The sequence below is a fragment of the Gambusia affinis genome, linkage group LG03 (genome assembly GCF_019740435.1).
Source record: "Gambusia affinis linkage group LG03, SWU_Gaff_1.0, whole genome shotgun sequence".
NCBI lineage: Eukaryota > Metazoa > Chordata > Actinopteri > Cyprinodontiformes > Poeciliidae > Gambusia > Gambusia affinis.
The window spans coordinates 20,364,915-20,386,092 of record NC_057870.1 but is presented as its reverse complement, the minus strand read 5'-3'; the positions used below and the strand labels follow the sequence as shown (position 1 = coordinate 20,386,092).

Below are 21,178 nucleotides of genomic sequence, written 5' to 3'. Positions count from 1 at the left end.
TATCTGGTCAAAGCACACCAGTCCAGTATCTAGTGCATGACCTTTAATTGTATTGCTCCTAACTATTTGTTTAGTCAGTTTTAACCTTTTCTTCAGTGTTGTAACTTGAACACCTTAAAATTATTTCTTATGCATCTTTGCCAAAAGACAGCTACTATGTACCTGTTTTCCACAGATTCTCCTAGTGGTTAACTTTAGTGTAAATTTTATTCAGCTAACCTTAATTCTACTTATACATATTGATGGATGGAAGTTCAGTGTTTATAAAAGAAGAAAAAAGGTCAGTATTTTACATTGCGTCAAATGCAGCTCCAGTAAACAACTGCCTGCCATCATCTCCTTGTTTGCAGTTTTTTTTTCCCCCCTTCACACATAAATACACCATATACCCCCTACCTGCAGCCCCCTGCTCTGTTTACAGCTTTAATCTGTCATTCAGACCAGTAGTCGTGTCTGCCACTGAGCAGGCACAAAGACACCAAACCTTCGCTTGAACCCAAAGTCATGTTAAGCACAGTGTGGCTCGACTTCAACACAAACAAACACACCCGCCCCCTGCTATCTTCATTAACCAGGAAGAGCAGCCAGCGGAATCAACCCCAGACTGAGTGCGGGAGTGGAGCCTCGTCAGTGAATGGAAGGGACAGCAGGGATTTAAATGGTGCTAGTCTTTGATTCTTTTTGTAGTTCTTGTTCAAGGTTTTGCACATCAAGGTAGCAGGCAGTTAAGGGTAGAAAAATCACTGGTATTGATCTGGGAGCTACATTTTCCTATTTTAGAATTCCACACGCATCCTCTATCAATATCAAACATGTGTGATGTTTAATAATAGACATAATTATTGTGCTGTCTATGCTTTAGGGAATAAAATTCATATATATATATATATATATATATATATATATATATATATATATATATATAGGAAATGAACAAATATGCTTTTTTTAACCCAGTTTTATAAGTGCTCCCCTTTGTGCTCCCATGGTAAAAATTACGTTGGCTCAGTCAGTGGTTGTTTTTGATGACTGACCCGTGACATATACCCTCCACCCCACCACAGCTCTGACCTATCGACTGATGTTGGCACACACAGCGGTTTCCTGAGAGCAACCACTGAGCCAGAAGGGCTCGTCGCATGATTAAACTAGATCTGAAAACCTGTCCCACCTCCGCTTTGCCGACATGGGAACCATCCAGGCTGCATCAACCAGTGCAGCATTCAGAAAATCCACAGTCCAACAAGCACAGATACTTCATGCAGTGAAATTTGAGCTCCTCTCGCAAAGTCTCTATTTCCACAGGCTACACAACCGCTGTGAACATTTGTCACGACAGAGTGAGTAACATGAAATGCTTTGTGAAGATGCTGTCCACAACTGTACACCATGAGCTTTACTATATCATTATAGCTCGCAGACAGGCTTTATTTATGTATGTTCAATTCAATTCAAAAATACTTTATTGATCCCAAAGGAAAATAAAATGTTGTTGTGACTCATTTAATTAGTGATTGTTTCAGTGCAAGAAATGCTTTATCTGAAATTCTATCACTCATCTGATAAAAGCAAGTTTAGGAAAATTCCATTTACAAACATATTTTTACTTTGGCTACAATTTTATTGTTTCATGCCAAGTTTCCATTCTTCCTTGAACTTTTACACATATTCCTGTGTTACAACCAGTATAGCCAGTGTATTTGAGGGATTTTTTTATGTAATAGGGCAACATACAGTAGTGAATAACTTTGTAGTTTTATACAAATAAAAATCTTAAGTGTGGTGCACACTTGTATTCAGCCCCATATAAAATCTCTTTTAGAAGTCACTTAATTGGTAAAAATATTCCACTTGAGTTTAACCAAGACTCCAGTTGTTCTGCGAAGGTCTCAGAGGTTTGTAAGACTTCAAATCTGATGTTCACAGACACACTCAATTCATTCTCACTCAGTTTGATCTATTTTGCAAAAGAAAGTTGTGAAAAATTTCAGTCTCTGTTTGAGGAAAACTATTTGGGACTGAAATACTTGCAGCTGGAACTGAAGCCAAAGGTAGTTGTACTAAGTGCTGACTCAAACAGCTGATTGCATATCCAGGCAATGCTTTTCAGAACTTTATTTGCCCAAAATATTGAAAACCATGCATAATTTTATGATACATTAAAGTTTAGGGTTCAGGGTATAAATATTTTTGCTGTATAAAACTGCTGATTCATATCTAATAGCAGTGGGAATGTACTACCTTGTTCTCAAATCACCATCTGTGCAAATTATTTCTCATGTGTAACCAGCTGCAATGATGGTCAATGGGAGCATAAAAGGAGCTAGTCAAATGAGACCAATCGAATACCTCCTGGCTCAAAGATGGGGGTTGAGGCTGTTCTAAATCAGCTTCAGAGTAACTAATCAGATGAATTGCATATGCAGTAATTTATTAACTGCATTAAATCTCTGACTCTGTATGCAATTTGACTTAAGTTGGGGCCAGAAGAAGGTCTGGTTTAAAGTCATCTTGCTTCCAAAAGGTAATAATGTAAAGAAAACCATAAAGCGTGTAATTAACTTACCAGATGCTTTTCTCTCTGCCAGTTCAAATAGAGAACTAGATGTCACTCACAGCACTGCCTCTGCAAATGCTGCAACCACTTAAGATCACTGCACTGAGCCAAGAGCATATGGCTCTCTGTGTGGTTTTACAAGCTTTGAATAAAATAGGAAGGCTGTCAACCTGGAGTTTATGCACTGGCTCTGGAGAACTTGACTTAATATGATGCACAAGCACCTGAAAGATGTACTTGGAACTCAAGCTTGGCATGATGACTGCTTTCAGTGCTCAACTCTGTGAGCTACTTCATCGAGTAAAAAAAGACAGTATATAAAGTATTTTGATAAGGAATTTGATGGATCATTCGGTGCTTGCTTGTCTGCAAGTTTGTTGGGTTTTTTGTTTGTTTGTTTTTTTCAGTAAATTCACAATCCTTAAACAAGATTGATCAACTCTGTAAGTAGTTTTGTCAGTGTGATTATCAAATGGGTTTCTCCTACCTTTTGCAGATGTTTGTTGAACAAAATATTGGACTGTTTACAAAGAACTGCAATTACGGTGCTAATGATTTCCAAATAGACAGTCAGAGACGTATCATTTTCCTCCCTGAAGATGACAGATTCTCAATCTCTGTATCGCCACTCTTAACAGTTACACACACCAGCGAGCTTGCCCTCACACCTGCATGCACATGCATCATTACTGCCAAATATTAAGCCCTCAGACTCTATCATTTCAGGCTTGCACTGGTGTAATAAATGCAAAAACTATTCCATGTCATGGAGCTCATTGTTGGAATCTTTGCTCTCTATTTAGTTTTCTTTAAAGCAACGGGCAGATTTCCATTTGTGCCCATCCCTTCTCTTCACCGCCACAATATAGGATGAGGTTTTATTACTCTTAGTGAACAAAATCCACTGGATAGGATGAATGTAATTTTATTTTTATTTTGTAGTCAGTGCAAAGAATCATAACTGCATTTATCCATTGGATCATCAGGTCAAATTTATGCTGCCCCATATGCTTCCATACGTACACGCTTTCTGCAAACATAACTCACAAACCTCTGTTTCAGTTCTAATACAGATGAGCTATTTGTGTCTCTGTGTTTGTTCCAAATCTAACTAAATCATGCACATTTTGTTTATGTCTCTCTACATGCCTCTACATTCATGATGTTTGCTACAAGGCTGTGCTACCTGCTTTTAACCTTTAGCGATGTGACAATGTTTGTGTCTGTGCTGTGCTTCTGTGTTGTGGAATGTTTGGGTCTGCTTCTTGGCGTGGACAGTTTGCATCAACACTCACAGGACACACACACACACAGAGTTAGCTAACATAGATACCATTAACAAGGAGTTTGGAGGAATGTTTGAAAAGGGTACTGCACAAAGAAAAAAAAAGGTTATTTGAGCTATTTTAGGATCTTTAAGAAGAAATATGAAAACCTTTGTACCCTAAATATAATTTCCTCATTCAATCTTGGTTTCTTTACTCTGTGCTTCCAAGGAGCCCAGTTTCATATGACCTTCTGTTCTTTCAGAGTTTTTCTTTGGTGATTGGCTGCTCATTCACTCACTTTTAAACCTGTACCTGAACATAAACCAAATTGCTTGTTTGTTTGCTTGATTAAGTCATTTAATGCTGAGTTGTGATTCATTCTGGTGTTAGTATGACTTTAAAAACATAAAGCAATGACCCAGTTACAAAGGAAAAGTCTTCAATGATTCACGCTAAAACTGTGTATTTATGCACTTCAATCACATCCTGTCAAATGAACACAATAAGTTGCCATCTCTTTTGCTAACTCTGAAAAATACCAAAGTAAAGTTAGTTTTTTTTAGAAGATGAATGAACTTAGAAGATGTATTTTGCTGCTAAAACTGCGATTTCCAAAGTAACATTCATCTCTGTTGTTGGGGTCGGGAGCCTCCAAACAATGGGATCTTTAAATAAATGAAAATACAGCAAAGCATATTCAAATGTTGCATAGTTGAGAAAACACATATGTGCAGGACAAGTTCTCATGATACAGGGATTAGACTAAATAGTCTTTGTAATAAACATAAAAAATGCTCAGTGACTGAACACTGAATCACAGTCACAAAAGTTACAAAGACCCCCAACTCTTTGGATGCAAAATATAAAATCTTACAGTTTTGCACAGCATTTATTGATGTCAGACTACTTTAATGAATTCATTTATCTTAAAAGCAGTTCACGTTTGATGTGCTCTAAAACATCTGAACTGATTTCAGGTCTGTATTGGAGGGGGCTGTGTGCTAGAGCAGGATGGTTGATTTAACCTTTTTTCTTTTGAGATGCTTCTTATACTCTGGATGAGCAATTTTTAGATGATACTCATCTCATCCTGGGTGGTTGTTTTGCTAACTCCTTGGCCTGTATATTTTTATATATGTGTGTGTGTTATACCAAAGGTTGCTATGAAAGAGTTCTGTTAGTAGACTCTAAAAGATTTAAAAAATTAATCTTTATTACTCATTACTTTCAGAACTCTTCCATAATGAAAACATTTGTGGATTTGACCATATCTTATATCTCATATAGTCCATGTAGATTTAGTCTGTGGAGAGCTGGGACTTCTTATGTGCTTTGTTTATTAATTTAATTGAAACTTGCAAAAGCTAATTCTAACCTTTTAGGACTTGAATAAAAAATGCCAGCTCTTTTCATTCTAACTCTACTGAATGAACTGTGTCACTGTGGCTCAAAGCTCTCATATTGCCTTTTTGTTTTGTTCTTGTAGATAAGTACTCTGTGTTGAGGGGTGTAGCGGGCGAGGGGGAGAGAGAGCAATACAAAATGGCATTTAAACATCTCCCCTTTCCAGGTATATAACAACTGTGTGAATGTCTCTCTCTCTCTGAGGACACAACACAGAGTGACCTGCTTAAGCGTGTGTGCTGACTGACTGCCATGTCTTTCTTCTCGCTCACCCCTTCCCCCTCCACCCATCTGTCTCTCCAATTTACTTCTCTTCCGTCCACCCTGCCATCTTTCAATCTGCCTGATCTTGTCCGTCACTCATCCTTTTCTGTCTTGGCACGGCTGTTGTTGGTCTGCCTGTGCTTTTGTTTTTGTTTGTTTTTTTTGTTTGGACTGGTTTTAATCTTCTCACCTCATGCACACACACACACACCCACAAAACATACATGTGAACTCCTACACATTGTATCCTCCTTTCTGTCTGTCCCCTTTCAACCCAAATTTGCTGAAACTTTCCACATCATGCACCAACGCCAGGCACAGGCGGACGGTCCATCTGGCATGCAAGCTGCCGATCCGTGTCCCCATGGCCCCAACGAGCACCCTCTCTCGCTGGGCGGTCAGACCCACAACCAGACCTCCAACACGACCAACACTGCTGGCTCCACTGCCACCCATTACCAACCCTCAGCATGCTGCGACATTCCCTGCGCGCTAATCGTGCAGCATTCCTACGAACCCGCCAACCCCTCTGAGATCACCCCCAAAATGAGAATGACCACCTTCACCACCTCACCTCCCACACCAAGGTTATACATACAATAGAAGATAACAAATATAATCCTTGGTTAGTAAACCTTGAAGACAACATTGTACATGAATGATCATTTGAAGGGAGATGACTGACAACAGGAAATGAGACCTAAACTTGTTGCAAGGCTGGAAGCAGAATTACCTCTTTTAAAAATAAAATAAAAGTTTGTTTACCTGGCATGTTGCCAGATGACTATATATGCAATAATGCCTTGCAGCCTTTAGAGGGGGCTTTCTCCATGTTTGGACAAAGAGAGCCCTTCTCCAGTAGACAGTTGAAGTCGCATGGTTTTTACGTCATGAAAACTTTGTAATGAGATGCACCTTCTATATTACAAAGGCACATGTAAGCCTAAAGAAATTTAGCGATCAATTTGACATTTCAGTTTTCAAATTAAACCTTTGCCTTTAACAATGAACCAGGGTATGTAAATATTAGAAATAGTTCATGTGGGAGGTTCTAATCATTTTTAGATTCACGGTTAATTTTTCTTCAATATCACAGTGGACTTCATTGCAGATAAATATAAATAGATATACCTTTAAGAGAGATATATTATAAAAGTATCCAGGTTTTACTGCTTTAATCTTCTATTGCTTCAGGCCACTGTTGCTCAGTCCTTATAGGCATCCCTGCATTTCCTCTCACGGACGGCAGAATGACCATTTGTGATTTGATCCTACCTTCCACTTCCCTTTATTTGTGCTGATGCCAATCCCTCTCCTTTACAATTCTTTCCTCCAAACTCCAAACGTGCCTAGTTTGAACACAAACATTAGCAGTCCCTCCGTCCTCCCCTTCCTCCAAAGGTGTCTCATTTAGATGGTACCTAGTGGGCGGGGCCCACTGCTGGTTCCCCTGCTCTGCTCGAGAGTAGGGCCAAAGAATTCAGCCGAACAGACCCCCACAGATGCGATGGAAAACGGTCAGTAAATCTCTGTTTATCCCCAGTCTTGTGGCTTCTACCTTCAAAAAAATAAAAATCCTTTCTGATTTTACCCAAATACTATCACTGTGAAATCCAAACCAACCAACCTGTCTCACCCCACTCTGACCACCAGTCCTTCCTCCAAGACCTCTTACAGAAAAAGCTTGGATCCCAGAAGCACGTTCCCCACAAGTATGTGGTAGATGCAAAAAATGTAATTTTAGAAACACTTCACTAAACTTTTTATCCCCCCTACTGTTGATCCAAGTCCCCTTCTACTTTATATGCACCTGTCATTCACTGGAAACTGAAATCCCTCCCCCCTGCACTCATACTCACCTTTCCTTATGTAGTAAAAGCATGAAACACCTCTCACTAAGCATTACAGCCTTTTCAGTAGTTAAGTTACGTATATGTGAATATAGTCATAAATGTATATTGTAATTGTAAGTTTCATTTATCTGATAAAGTAAATATATTTAAAGCTTAAGTTAATCTATGTGCTTTGAATGGCTAAGATTGTTCAGCAATACATGTAAATCGCTGTATGGTCCTATAATAGACATAAGAATTTTAACAATGAATTATGGCCTGAAAACAATTCACTTGAAAGTGAGATGTTAATCTCAAGTGAATATTTTGCAGATAGAGGCCATGATGCCATGTAGTGATGAGAAACTGTTGAGTATTTATCTACAAAGTTACCCCTAAGTTTTGTAGTTAGTCAGGCTTGCTCCATAGTAACGAGACCCTGGAATGGCAGAGCACACAGCATGTCAGCAGTGTGTCGTCTCTGTCCATTCCTGACTATTTGCACTCCCTTTAAGGCCTTGTAGAAGTGTGTTTATGTTTATTTTTCTTAATATCCTGACCACAGCTCAGAGTGTCCTTCTCTATTCCTCCCTCCATCCTCCCCCCTCTTCCTTGTTTTGCTCTCCCCACTTCTTGTCATGTGCATTTTTTTTTTCCTGTAACCATCAAACGATCATTTGACGCTGTTCTTTCATGTCATGTACATTTTCATGCTGGGTTTCTCAAATACTTTGACTTTATCTATTTTAAATTGCTCTCCCCTCATCTGCATTTGCCTTTTATTCCACTTTTTGTTTTAACTTGATTATTACATATTATTTTTACTGGTTGGATGGACTACATCCTTATTGCTGAAAACAAATACACCCCATTGGTTCTCCAAATTCATTCTCTCTCTCTACGATATGCCTCACTCTACCCCATGTGTCTTTATCTTCCATCATTTATTCTCCACACTTTACTCTCTAATTTTCTTTGTCATTATCTCCCTCTTTATATATCCTCTCTTCACTTCTGTCCATCCTTCCTTGAACATTGCCTACAATTTTTTTTTTATCCAAATTCATCTTTTCTCTCCCATACTGATGTATAACTTTTTCCTCCCATTGATCTCTACTCTCCCTGCATTTGTCATCGTCACTTCCTCCTCTTCTTTCTTCTCTTTTCAACCTTCCCAACCCTGCAGGACGATAAGGAGATCGACCTGGAGCACCTACACCGCAGGGTTAACAGCCTGTGCACCGAGGACGAAAGCCCCCACAAGCAGTTCTCCACCTCTTCCGTCGATTTAACCCCCCTTGACATGGATGCACTTCCTGCTGCACGACAGGCACTCGAGCAGATCAGCGACTTCCGCAACACACACATCACTACCACCACCTTTATCCCTGAGCAGATCCAGACCCTGAGCCGCAGCCTGTCCGCCAAAGCCGCAGCTGGGTTTTCCTCTGGTTTTGGTGGCGGCACCAACCTTCAGGACCACCGAACTGGTGGGGTGGGCCCCTTCAGGCAGAGGGCCCCAAATGGTGGGTTCTTCCGCAGTCCCATTAAAACTATGTCGTCCATTCCTTACCAGCCAACAGGTCCAGGACCCAATTTTGGATACGGCAACGATCCAGACAGGGGCACCTCCATTTGAGGTGTTGCAATGGATAGAGTTGGTTTGGGAGGAGAAGTAAGAGGAAGAGGTGGTCTGAATATGTCATGGGGTGGTTGAACAAATATTTCATGGCTAGGCTAACATGTCAGAGGATATATATATATGTGTAAACAGGAATATTTGTTTCTGTTTTTAGTTTTTGCTCGGGTATCCAGAGGTGTTAATTTTGTATGTGGGGGTAAAAAAACGAAAAAGGTGGCGGTCTGGAGGGGTATACTTCATCCTCCCACAAACAATGCATCTCTACTTTATTGTTGTTGTTGTTGTGATTGTTTGGGGGATTATTTTGGGAGTTACATCTGAGAGGGGGACCTATTTTTTATTGATGTTTTAGTTCTCTGACATGAGGACTTTCCTATGTACTGCTGAAATGACCTGACACTTTTTGCTGTATGAACACCCTCTTGGTGGGTTTAGTCAAAAACTAGTTTAACACCAAGACCTACTCCTTTGTTAGCTCCAGAGATGCCATTGATGAAGAATTTTGCGCTCTTTATCCATGAAATAATTTTCAGGGGTTTTGACTGCTAACAAAAATGAGGCATTAATATTATGAAAATAAAACACAAGGTGTTGTCTTGAAATCGAGGATTAAGTATCTCTGGTTAATGCTGCCTTTTCACTATGTGAGAGGCTGGACTCATTGTTCTCTTCACTGGTGTTGTTGTATCAATGCCTTTGGTTCTGAATTTCTAAGGTATTCCAAGATGATATCCATGCGAGGGAACCTGACCGAGAGATAAGACCTTGCAGACGAACACATGTTGACGCCTCCACGGTGCATCAGTGTGAAAACTGTTGAAATGCCATGACAGTGTAACAGTGTGACACTGTAACTCACCAGTTTTGGTGCATCAATCTTTAAAGTCCTTCTGCCATTTTTGGTGCATCAGCCTGAAACTGTTTTCACCACTTTGATGCACATTAAACTCTTTGTCAATCCTTCTGCACTGTACCAGTGCCCACAGATCTGTAAGTGATTGTATGTAGATCTTACCTTTTATTTTTGCTCACCTGTATTGTGCTATTTGCTTTTTGAGTCAAGGTGAGATACTCCAACCAGACTCTGAGGTATAGGAGAAAATGACATTCATAAAAAGCAGCTGAAAAAGTGCGGGAAAAAAAGACGAGCTGAAAGACTTCACAAAGCTTATGCTTATTATATGTCTTTTACTGAGTTTTGTTTTGAGAAAAAAAAAAGATTTTATTGCGTGGAATGTGTTTTGGTCAGGAAGTACAAAAAAATTTCACATTGTTCTGAGCTGTCTACTTGTTTTTATTTCCTCTCTCTGAGCAAACTTTGGAAAAACTGCTAAACAATTGCTGTAGTCTCTGATTTTGTGTCACACTCAAACTTCTGCTCTGATTTTTCTCTGTTTTGATTAACCTTTTAGTGCTACCATAGCTCCGGTGTTTAAAAGGTAATAGCTTACTCTGCAATGTCATGTCACATCCAAGAATCATGAATTGCATCTTATCAGGTTCAAGTGCTGAAATGAAGATCCGTTTGAGGCAAAGCCGTTGCAACAATGTTTCCAGTACAAGACTTATGTGACCGCCAGCTGGAAATCCCCTCCTAGCATCCATGAAACCCCAAACCACTGCTGTGTACTGGAAACATTGAAAAGCAGCAAATCTTTGTAGAGATGGAGGTGAAGGCAATGCCCCGAAGAATCAGTGATCATCAAAACCTAATGAGTCCAAAATACTCCTCAATTTTATATTTTTCACAGGAAAGGTACTATTTATATAACTTGTTTTTTAAGTGCCAATTAATTCAAACAAAACCATTAAGGTGCATTTTTTTGGTGGGGGAGTGGGAGTGGAGCATTTTTGTGCATTACTTTGTGGATTGGAGGACAGGTTGGTAAGGTGGAACCAAACCTTTTTATTTCACTAACACTGTATTAATAATTGGTAATGTTAGTTGTTTAGAGCAAGTTTTTGGTTTATCTTTTTGAGCTAAAGCTGCAAACTGTTGTGTGTAGAGAATTCAGTCAAACCACAGTGTTTTGAAGCAAGCATTGTTAGGGTTTCTTTTCTTATATTAGAGTACAGTCGGGCTATTGAATGACAAATAGGACACATACATTTAAAAAGATTTATTTAGTATAAATGAAAGAGACATTATGAAAATGTATATTTTACATGTTGATGCTATTTTTGTTTAACAAAAAGGAAAAGACTATATCATGTCAAGCTTTAGTATTGAGTTGAGCAGGTAAATTACTGCCTTTGGTTCTCCCTGTCCTGCCCATGGTAAACATAAATATACACACCAATCACACCAATGATTTGCTTTTTCTTTTCTTTTTCTTTTTTTTTTATCATATCATTCAGGCTTTTTTTTCTGGCTAAATAACAAAACTTGGCAAGTTCACTAAAAAGAAAGCATGCACAACTTGCTGTCTTAGCTGTCTGTTAACATTTTTGATTTCTTACATAGAACTACAGGATTTACTTGATAATTTTCCAGAATTTATGATGTACAGTATTTAATATAGGCCTATTTTGTTGTATGTGTTGCATAATATTCAAAAACCGAAACAAACTGGGGCCTCTGTTACAAGTGGCAAAGCTTTCTGTGTATAATTTGTCTAATAAACAGGTTTTCTACAGTGGGATGTATTTCTTGTGTTTGCTTATCGGACAACCAGTAAGGTGGGACAAAAATTGCAAATGACTCATTTAGCATGTTTTATTACACATAATAAAAATGTAATTTTCAGACTTCCTGTAGACATTACTGTATGACGATGTGTTTTTACATGAACAGTACAATGGCAAAGAATTACTGTTTTATACCTGACACCTTTCCTCTTTGTCAATAGATGTTTTAAATTTTATTTTCCTGGATTCTTCCTAACTCTACAAGAGATGTCTTACTGGTAAATTAAACTACACTGGTAAGTGCACACGGTTACAGTCCTTCACAGTAGCATTCCTATTTTTTTGTACTTTATAACATTTTGGTCCATTACAAATACAAACTCTAATAATTATATCACACAAGAAAAATATAATGTAATGCAGATTTCTGGAGTGCAAGTAAACTGAGTTGTTTACAAAAAAAATGCCTGCAAATATCTGTCTTTTCATCTGTCTGACCATCAAAATTTTGCCTTGAAGATTTTGATTTTTTTTTAACAAATATTTATTAATTGATTAATATGACTGGAATTCAATCAGACATGTTTGTTTTTTCCCTAAGATCTCAGTTTGTTGTGACTAGGTGCTAATATAGACAAAGTAAATTGAACCAGGGTTTCACTGTGGAATTGCTCTTAGTGCTGTTTCCTCACAACAAGATGGTAATGTCAGACTGGAGTCTTTCAATGTGGAGCTTGTATGTTTGTCTGTCCCAGTACATTTAGGCGTTTCTCTCCTGGGGGAGGCTGGGTTGTCTCTTTGTTGACCTGTGATGGACTGGCGACTGGCTTGGGGAAGACCTAATGAAGACACACAACCCCCTCTTGGCCCTATAAGGATTAAGCAGGTATATAAAATCAATGGATGAGTTGAACTTGCAGGAGAACAAACTTTAGTCCAAGAAGACATCAAACACAAAACTTCTCTCCACAAGAACTTAGTGGTTATTAGTAATTGCCACATCGTTTGCCAGGTTAATGTAGGAATGTTAATGTAGCTTTGTTTTTTTGCATTAAATCATCTGTGTAACATTTTTTAAATAATTTTTGTGAAGTTATATTTCTATAACACTTAATGTTATAGAAATATAATATATAGTTAAAAGGTTTAACGTTTAAGGCTTAGTGCCATTTCATGGTCTCTCATTTTAAATTTCTTATAACTGCAAAGGCTATTTTACTGCTGTTCAAAGCTGAATAGATCCAGACAACTGACAACTGCATGCTCTCAAGTTCACTGGAGCATTATACTGAAGTAGCATTTATTCACCAGACAGTGGCGCTGTTTAGCTTTTCCAGTTATCTCGGACATACCTTCTTCAGCTTTAGAACTATGTTTTGTTGGGAAATAATGTTAACCAGAGACTGAAAAACAAACAGTAGTTAAATAATCTATTCTTAGTTAGCTGTGAAGCTGTGAGATTTGCAGAACGGGACAGGATAAACAAAACTGGTACTAATGTCCTCAGCCTTCTGGAAAGTTGAGATTAATCTTGTCTTCACTAATTTCATGGTAAATCAACAGCAGAAATTCTATATGGGTGCAAAGTCTGGCATTTAGCATATTGCTAATGGAAACTTACATCAGGGGCACCTCATGACTGGGGCCCCAATTCATTCTCATTGTTTATTAAATAAATAGGAGCAACTATTAGAACATTGTCTCAATGCAGACGAAGAATTGACATAACATTTACTTACTGATGATGAGTTTGCAATCTATGAAAAATGACAGGAGCTGAGATAATTATTAATTATTTACATATTGCCATTATACTTGCTACTGTTAACTATCAAAACTATTATTTTATTGCACCATGAACATCCGTCAGCTCATTTTCTTTCTAAATAAAGTGGAATTGGCATTTTTGAATAGTAAAATTATCTTACATTTTTATCCTAGACCTAGATGGAACTACATACGAGATACTGAGTTTGGATCTTTGACAGTCTGTGTAAACTATTCATTCTCCAAATAAAAAAGTAAAGGAATTTATCTGTTCCATCCTCCCACACACAGCTTTCAGAAATGTGCACAACACAAAGAATCAAAATCATTTTTAGCATCATAGAGTAATTCGTTGTATATAATAGTAATGTCATAAACATTACAAAGATGAAATATTAAACAATCCATAATAACAATTTGTGAACGACCAAAGACAATAAGAGACAGGAGTGGTGATAGGACATCCTCCTGGGTACATGCCAGGCTTCGAGGCATGTACCTAGTAAAAGGGGGCGTGTCAGATGAAGCCCCACTTCGACGCTTCCGTCGTCTCTTCAAACCATCTGACTGACAATAAACGATGCCTCTCATTGGACACAATGTTTTGGGTGCCAATTTTCAAAATAAAAGCGCCATGAGCCGTGCTGCTTCTTGGTTTGTAATAAGTAACTTGGTAGCATCTGATTAGAGTGTTTGCCATCAGCAGCAGCTGAAATGGAGCCAACAGCAAACAATAAAAAAAACCTCTCCCATTTGGGAATACTTTGATATGACAGCTCACAATAAGCTTCGTTTTAAATAAAAGCCCTCCAGAAAACTTACAGAAATTTGAAAAATATGCAGGTTCTTATTTGATCAACAAAGACACGTCAGTCTCACAAAGCAAAAACAGATTGAAAGTTATTGGTATGTTAAATTTCTGTAACTATAAAGAATCGGTACCGGAAGTCCTACAAAAACAAAGTTAGAAGAATTTTAGTTTTTCAGGAAGTCATAGAAACAAAATACTGTGTGCAATGCCCCAACAATCACTGCACTCCCAAGACGCTACAGCAATATTGCTAAATCAGTACATAAGATAAATGAAAACACAGTCTTAGCTAACAACGTTATTGTAACATATTGCATACACAACATTTTAATATTTTTTAAAAGTAGCATTTATTTGAGTGACAAGGCCGTCACTGTTTCAGTGCAACATCAGATGTCCGTAGTGAGTAATGAACCTTTGGGCAAAGCAGTGGGCTGGAAAGCTTCATTGCTTCATGAGGCTTCATTTATCCATCACTGTAATCAGAAGGAAGGTCAACTTACCATTACAGGAAAGCCAATTTATACACCGTCATCTGTGGCAATGCTGATTAGCCTGAGCATTTACAACAGGATGAGCTGAGGAAGAAAAGCTGCAGCGGTAGCAGAGTTAGGGGGAAAGGAGGCGGGGCATGAGCAACGATATTGCGATTGACAGCGCTAAGACCCACCTGCCGGCTCTGATTGGTTGTTTCTAGTTAGCACTGGGAGAAGACAGATGAGTCTGACTGTTCCACAGATTGTCTGTCTCATACCATTCTGTCCCAAGATAGTGACTGCATGTAATAAAAAAATACATATGTTTTTATTGGTAAGCCATAGTCATAATAATTAGAAGTATTTCACTCTGTAATGAATCTATGTGTGTTCTATTTTCTGAAACGAGCGGCAGAATATATAACTTTTTATGATATTGTTTTACTGTTTGTTTTTAGATGCACCTGTACAACATGCACCCTCAACACATCGAGCCGACTTGCAAAACAATTAGATTTGAAATTACTGGGCAGGTTAGCTGCAGATAAAAAAAAAAGGTCGTTAGCACAGAAACATCTCATCACAGGCGGTCTTACATTTGTATTTACAGGATTTTTGAAAGATTATTATAAGATCCTTGCCCACTTCCCCGCCTCGTGCCCGGCGCGCCCCAGTCTCCAGGGAGATGGGAATGTGAGGGGGCAGCACGCAGACTCCTCTTGAGCATTGGAATGGGAGTCCGTCCCTCTCTCTCCCCTGAAGGAGCTTCCCCCCTCAGCCGTGACCAATGGAACATAGAGTCTCCATTGTGGCTGAGACACTTTAATAATCGCCAGCTACAATATCCAACCTGTCGGTAGCTTCAGGAGCCCAGCCCGGCCCGTTGGACGCGGGGGGGAGGCTCAGTGGTGGGAAGAGGAGGGGGCGAACGCTCGGCGCCAGACCTCCACCCCTAAAGATGTCCCCACGATGAATAAATGAATAAAAAGTAGAAATGACTGAGGTCGGGCTGTCTCTGAAATTGTGCGATTTATTCTCTGGAATTATGTTTTTCCTTCTTTATAAATTACCGTGACAATATTCCTTGGGCTTCTGAACCAAAGGAGACAGTTAGCATGCACCATCTGACCAAGTGTAATAATCGAATCTTAATATAGTCATTAGATTATCTAATGTTTAAAAAAAATGCGGCTCAGGGGTAAAACCGTCCTGATTGCCTCCTTGGTTATCCTTCCTCAAACACTAATCATTTGCTGTAGGCTAATCTTTTCATAATAAATCCGCTCAGGCAATCAGTCTTAATAGCTTATTTCCACTTAGTGACGTGGTTATTTGGTGGGAGGTTTGCACGTCAGTAAATAATATAATGTACTGATAACAGAGGTACGAGCAGCAATGTTTCTATTTAGTTTTAGTCTGTGCAGTTTTCCAGTTAGCTGTAGTCTCCTGTGTTGTATGTAGCAAAAAATAAATAAATAAAAATAACCCTGTATCAAATTCGTTACATTTAAGCGAATTTGCAACGTGCTAACTCTCTGTCATGCTTGTGCGTCCTCACCATCTTGCTCACTGCGCGCCGCAATACATGCAGTCCGATCGGAGCGCCAGACCTCAACTCGTGTTTCAGTTCCCTGTGAAGCCCTTTTCTCACCGGCAGGGCGTTCCGAGAGCAGGATCAAAAGGTTTTGAACCAGCTACAAAGGAAAAATGGAAACTAGAGATGATCCTGGATTTAATAAATCCACAATGAATGCGCGAGCCCAAGCAACCGCAAATATTTTTGCCTTAAAAAGAAAAAAAAAATCTTTAATGTTGACTTTAGGGCTTCTATAACTTCCTAGTCCTAATTTTTACTTTATTCAGGTCCAAACGGGACTTTTGTGTCATACAAAGCGCAATTTTGGATTGTGTTAAATGTTAATCAAAATATAGCAAACTATCCGTTTGCAGAGGTCAAAGTCTCACATTGGGCATTTAAAAAATATATATTTTTAAGAATTTGCACATGAGTTTAACTATATTTAACTTAATGAAAGTATTACAAATAAAAGTTAAACCATGGTTAATTCAAGCCATGGAGAGGCGGCCCTAGTCTATTTGGGCCCCTGGGCGATCTACCTTTCTGGCGCTCCCCAGGCACCCCAATCCTCTTCATGAAGTTGTCCACTAGTATATTAACTTCAAACATTTAGCTAAATTATCACATGTGCTTTCCTGCAACTGAACACTAAAAAAACAAGTATGAGGAAAAACAGTAATACAAATAGAAATTGCGTACCTTGGACACACTAAAATAAGAATTTACCACAATGAATAAAAAAAAATCTAATTTTAACAGATTATCTTAACTGATTTTCAAGCAAAGTATGTTTGTGTCTTTAAGCTGTTAAACTTAAATAATTATTTCTTGCCCATTAATTATTAAATATCTACCGAAATCAAATTGAAATTGATGCACCACTTTTATTCATTTAATCTGCTTGTTCTCACTCGTCAGTGCGGATAAAACAAGATTCATCTGCGATCCAGCCCCGTTGACTCGCTTACAGCATTCTAATCACCCTGCGCATTCAGTGCCAATCGCTGGGTTCTTAACTAGGGAGGCCAATTGACCCTGTTGAACTTTTCTAGCTACCCCTTTTTTCCCCCTTCTGACTGCACCACCTCCATGTCGGAGACGGAACACAGGCGCAGCGAGAGGTCAGGTGAGGATCCTGTTTCATCCACGCACGTCTCGCGCGGTGCACCCTCCTTACTAAGCCCCTCATCACTTGCACGTGCGTCCGGTGGGAGGTTCCCCTACCACCCCGTTTGCGTCAAGCACTCCCTAAATTGTAATGTTATCATAAACAGTCCCACCTCAACGACCCATAATCACCTCTCGGGCTTTTTTTACCGAGACATCTCATTGGACGTGAACACGCGACCAGCGCGAGGAGGGGGGCTTCCAGACGCGTGCCGCTTTTTAAGCCGACGCAGCGCCTTGAGACACCAGAGAAGGAGTCCCGCACGCGACCCGAACCTCTTACACATAAACACACAAACTGTGCGCAATTGTGAATTCCTAGGAACATCTCCTAATACAGTTATAGGGGAAAGGTTTTCTTGTTATTTTGGAAATATGGATGTGTTAACGGTGGAAGAGTGGAGTAAAGGCGCGCGGGAGGTTGCAGCTCTGGGCGCGCTGCAACAGGAACGCGTCAGCACCGGGGTGGTGGAGAGGGGAGGGAACCATCAATCCGAGGTGTCCCGCTACGACCCGGGACATACGCTCGTGGACGGCGGCAGTGACCCACGCGCCTGGCTAACCGACGCTTCTGGCACCTGCGCGGCACACGCCACATCACCCGACTACCTGCGGCACTCGCCCTGTCCGAGCACCGGCTCCTACCAGGGTGAGAGACCTCATTACACTTGAATACATCAGATAGGAGCGATTAATGTTATTGATCAAAGCATTGATACTTCTTTTTTTATTAGAATTTTAGATGTTTTACACATTTAAATTTTGATATGGGACTTTTGACTAGTAAAAGTAAGAGCACGCGAAATAAATCATTTATTTTCAATTGTTTTATTAGTTGTTTTCAAAGCTTTTTCGTAAGAGGGAATTCAACTTTTGTCATTTATTAACTAGTTATTTTTCGCTCTGCTTATTTCAGAGAGTTGTTCCCCCGGGTCCTCGGGCCATCCCAGCCCTCCCATTCACAGAAGATCTGCCAAGAGTCCCTCCTCTTCCTCCCTCAAAGTCAGGGACCTGTGCCGCCTCAAAGGCACCATCACAGGGCCCGAAGAAGAGGCCCCCCTGAGGCAGAGAGCGCAGTCCAGCAAGCCCGTCAGCGGCGTCCAGAGGCAGAGGCGGGTGGCCGCCAATGCACGTGAGAGGAGGCGCATGCACGGGCTGAACCACGCGTTCGACGAACTGCGCAGTGTCATCCCGGCGTTCGACAATGATAAAAAACTCTCCAAGTACGAAACTCTGCAGATGGCGCAGATTTACATCAACGCGCTGGCCGAGTTGCTGCAAGGTCCGGTGTCCGCCAACAATGAAAACTCCGACGGTTCACCAAAGCGTGATATTTTGCTGTCACCCGCAGATGGTTTTGAAGGGGCAAAAGAAAGGCCTGCCCAGTCGCCGTCACTTACCTGCAGGACAGCGGTGGCTCTGCCCCTCTCTGGTGATGCCATACCTGTTCACATCAACGGGATGCCATTCCGCTCCTCATTCCAAGAGAACTCATTCACTGGCAGAGTTGAAGAAGCGATGTGTTCCCCTTCTTGCTCGTCCTCACTTGTCGGGAATGGGAGGAAAGAGTCTCCACGAAGCGACGGAGAGTTTTCCCCGCGCTCCCACTTCAGTGACTCGGATGAAATAGCAATGGAGCTCCACTCAAGTGAAGAAGATGATCTATCGGAAATCAAGCTACCCAGCCACCGTCACCCCACCGTGTCGTTCTAAATAGTTTTTGAATAAAAAAGACTAAATAAAAATAGTTCACTGCAACAGAATTGACCAAATTTCATTAAACCGTGTCAATCGTACCTACTGCCTTGTAACTTCAGAGGGAAAATATTTCTCCTTTGTTTTTCATTTGGCAAAGGAAAAAAGTGTTTCCTGTTTCTGCAATAACTGTTGTTACTTTGTTAGAAAGGCGATTCGGTTCTGCCAACACACATGCATGCACCCCCCCGCCCATATATATATATATATATATATATATATATATATATATATATATATATATATATATATATATATATATATATATATATATATATATATATATATATATATATATATATATATATATATATATATATATATATATGCAGCAATTTCAAATTTCCATAAAGACGTGGGTGGACGACCCCTCTGCCATGTCGCGCACAGCACCGCCATGGGCAATTTCCCACGTCCATCCGACCAAAACTCTGTCTTCCATAAAAACAGGGCTTTTTATTGACTGTTTTGTTCTTTTTGCTTATGTGAGATTTATATGTAGAAATAATTTGAAGTTGTTCCTTGATTTTTGTTTTTGATTTGAACATTCGTTTGTATTATGTATTTTATTTTGCAACTTCTAAAGTTTAGAACATGCACTTTAAATATTCGGGCCAGAGGCTAAAGAATTGTCAGTACAGCGATATTTTGGTTTCCCTAAACTTCACAGAATACAGTTGTGCTTTGTTAGCTAGTGTAGTACTGCCAACCTCCAACAGATGTAACCCAATTAATGTAGCCATCATCGCTGCCTTTTTGAAAGTTTTTCTTTAATTATTTTTTTTTTATCAACGGAAGAAATTTGTGTGACTTTGTTTCTTTCACTGAGATTAAATGATTCTTATAATGTAGCCTATTTATTGCTTATATGTTTCTTACTTTTGCGTTTTGTAACTCCGTATAGTTTAAGTTGATAAGGGAAAAAAAAACACAGTCTTTTTGCCATTCTTTGTTATTTTCATTTGACTTTGAAAATAAAGAATATAAAAAAATTAACTTGTCTTTAAATCTATTATTATTATTATTATTATTATTATTATTATTATTATTATTATTATTATTATTATTATTATTATTATTATTGTAAAGCATAATACAAATATTTTGAGCATCTTAACTCCAACCACTGATTACCAGTTAAGTTTTTTTTCAGTACAACGGGACCTATGATATAGTGAAACTGGCGTGCAAATAATTATAAATCGAACTAAATGTTTTCTAACTTTTCAGGCTTTGTTTCATTAAACTAATGAGGCTTTAACTTCAATATCTACACTCTTAAATGACTTTAAAAAAGTTTTCACTTATTGTGGTTTTGTCTGTTGCTTGTTTTTCTTGTTTGTTTGTTTGTTTGTTTTTAACTCTTGAATTTTTTTCCCTCTTTTCTTCTCTGAACTGATGTCATCTCGTCCATTCGGTACATACCAGATTTGTTAATGGTGGAGCGTGCATTAATTTCACCCTATTGTTGGTTGGCTCGTGGGCTGAGGTGTTGTATGGCCTCAGAGGAGCACGCGCTGTCAGCTGGTGAGCGCTCGCGGGTCCCCACTGTGTCCCCGAGGACCTGACTCGAGAGGGAACACACTTTTCCTAACTAAAGAAAGACTCTACACACGCGCGCGCGCGCGCAGGTACATCCCATGGCCTCTGTTTATTTCCATCCCCATTATATTCGCGGCGTATCTTCATTTGACCCGGAGACTGGCTCATGACAGCAAGTCCTGCTGCTTTGAAACAGAAATTATTGTTTTCTTATTTTCTTATCATATGCAACGCAAAAATGTAGCGATGCACGGAGCGGAAAAGCAAAACACTATGAAATTATTTATGAACGTCAACAACCTGTTTGCTACCTGACGAAATGCCCTGTCCCCCACCCACTATCTTCAGCCAATCCCAGCTCGCGCCCTTATGCTCGCTTCTTCAGAGTAGATAATAAAATAATAATGCTGCGTTAAATTATTAACACAATTAATGGAGAGTAGCGCTGTATCTCGGTATAATCGGACATGCAGTTCCAGCGAGTTC

The 21,178-nt window shown here is 39.5% G+C and overlaps 2 protein-coding genes across 13 annotated transcripts in view; both read left to right on the top strand.

The window, feature by feature from the left end:
- grid2 (glutamate receptor, ionotropic, delta 2) overlaps positions 1-11,818 on the top strand; it is a 460,579-nt gene extending 448,761 nt beyond the window's left edge. For 4 of the 12 annotated variants that reach the window (XM_044111482.1, XM_044111484.1, XM_044111483.1 and 1 more), the window contains exon 14: positions 8,512-11,815. In XM_044111482.1, coding sequence (XP_043967417.1) covers positions 8,512-8,964 — 453 coding nt within the window. In that variant the 3' untranslated portion in view covers positions 8,965-11,815. Of the gene's footprint in view, positions 1-5,808; positions 6,233-8,511 lie in introns of those variants that run through there. The other 8 variants (XM_044111478.1, XM_044111477.1, XM_044111479.1 and 5 more) reach the window with 6 other exon arrangements.
- Positions 11,819-14,545: 2,727 nt separating this feature from the next.
- On the top strand, positions 14,546-19,328 carry atoh1a (atonal bHLH transcription factor 1a). The gene is made up of 2 exons (XM_044111472.1): positions 14,546-18,044; positions 18,312-19,328. The coding sequence occupies exons 1-2, from the start codon at positions 17,318-17,320 to the stop codon at positions 19,106-19,108; spliced, it is 1,524 nt and encodes a 507-aa protein (XP_043967407.1). The 5' UTR covers positions 14,546-17,317; the 3' UTR covers positions 19,109-19,328.
- The last annotated feature ends 1,850 nt before the right edge of the window (positions 19,329-21,178 follow it).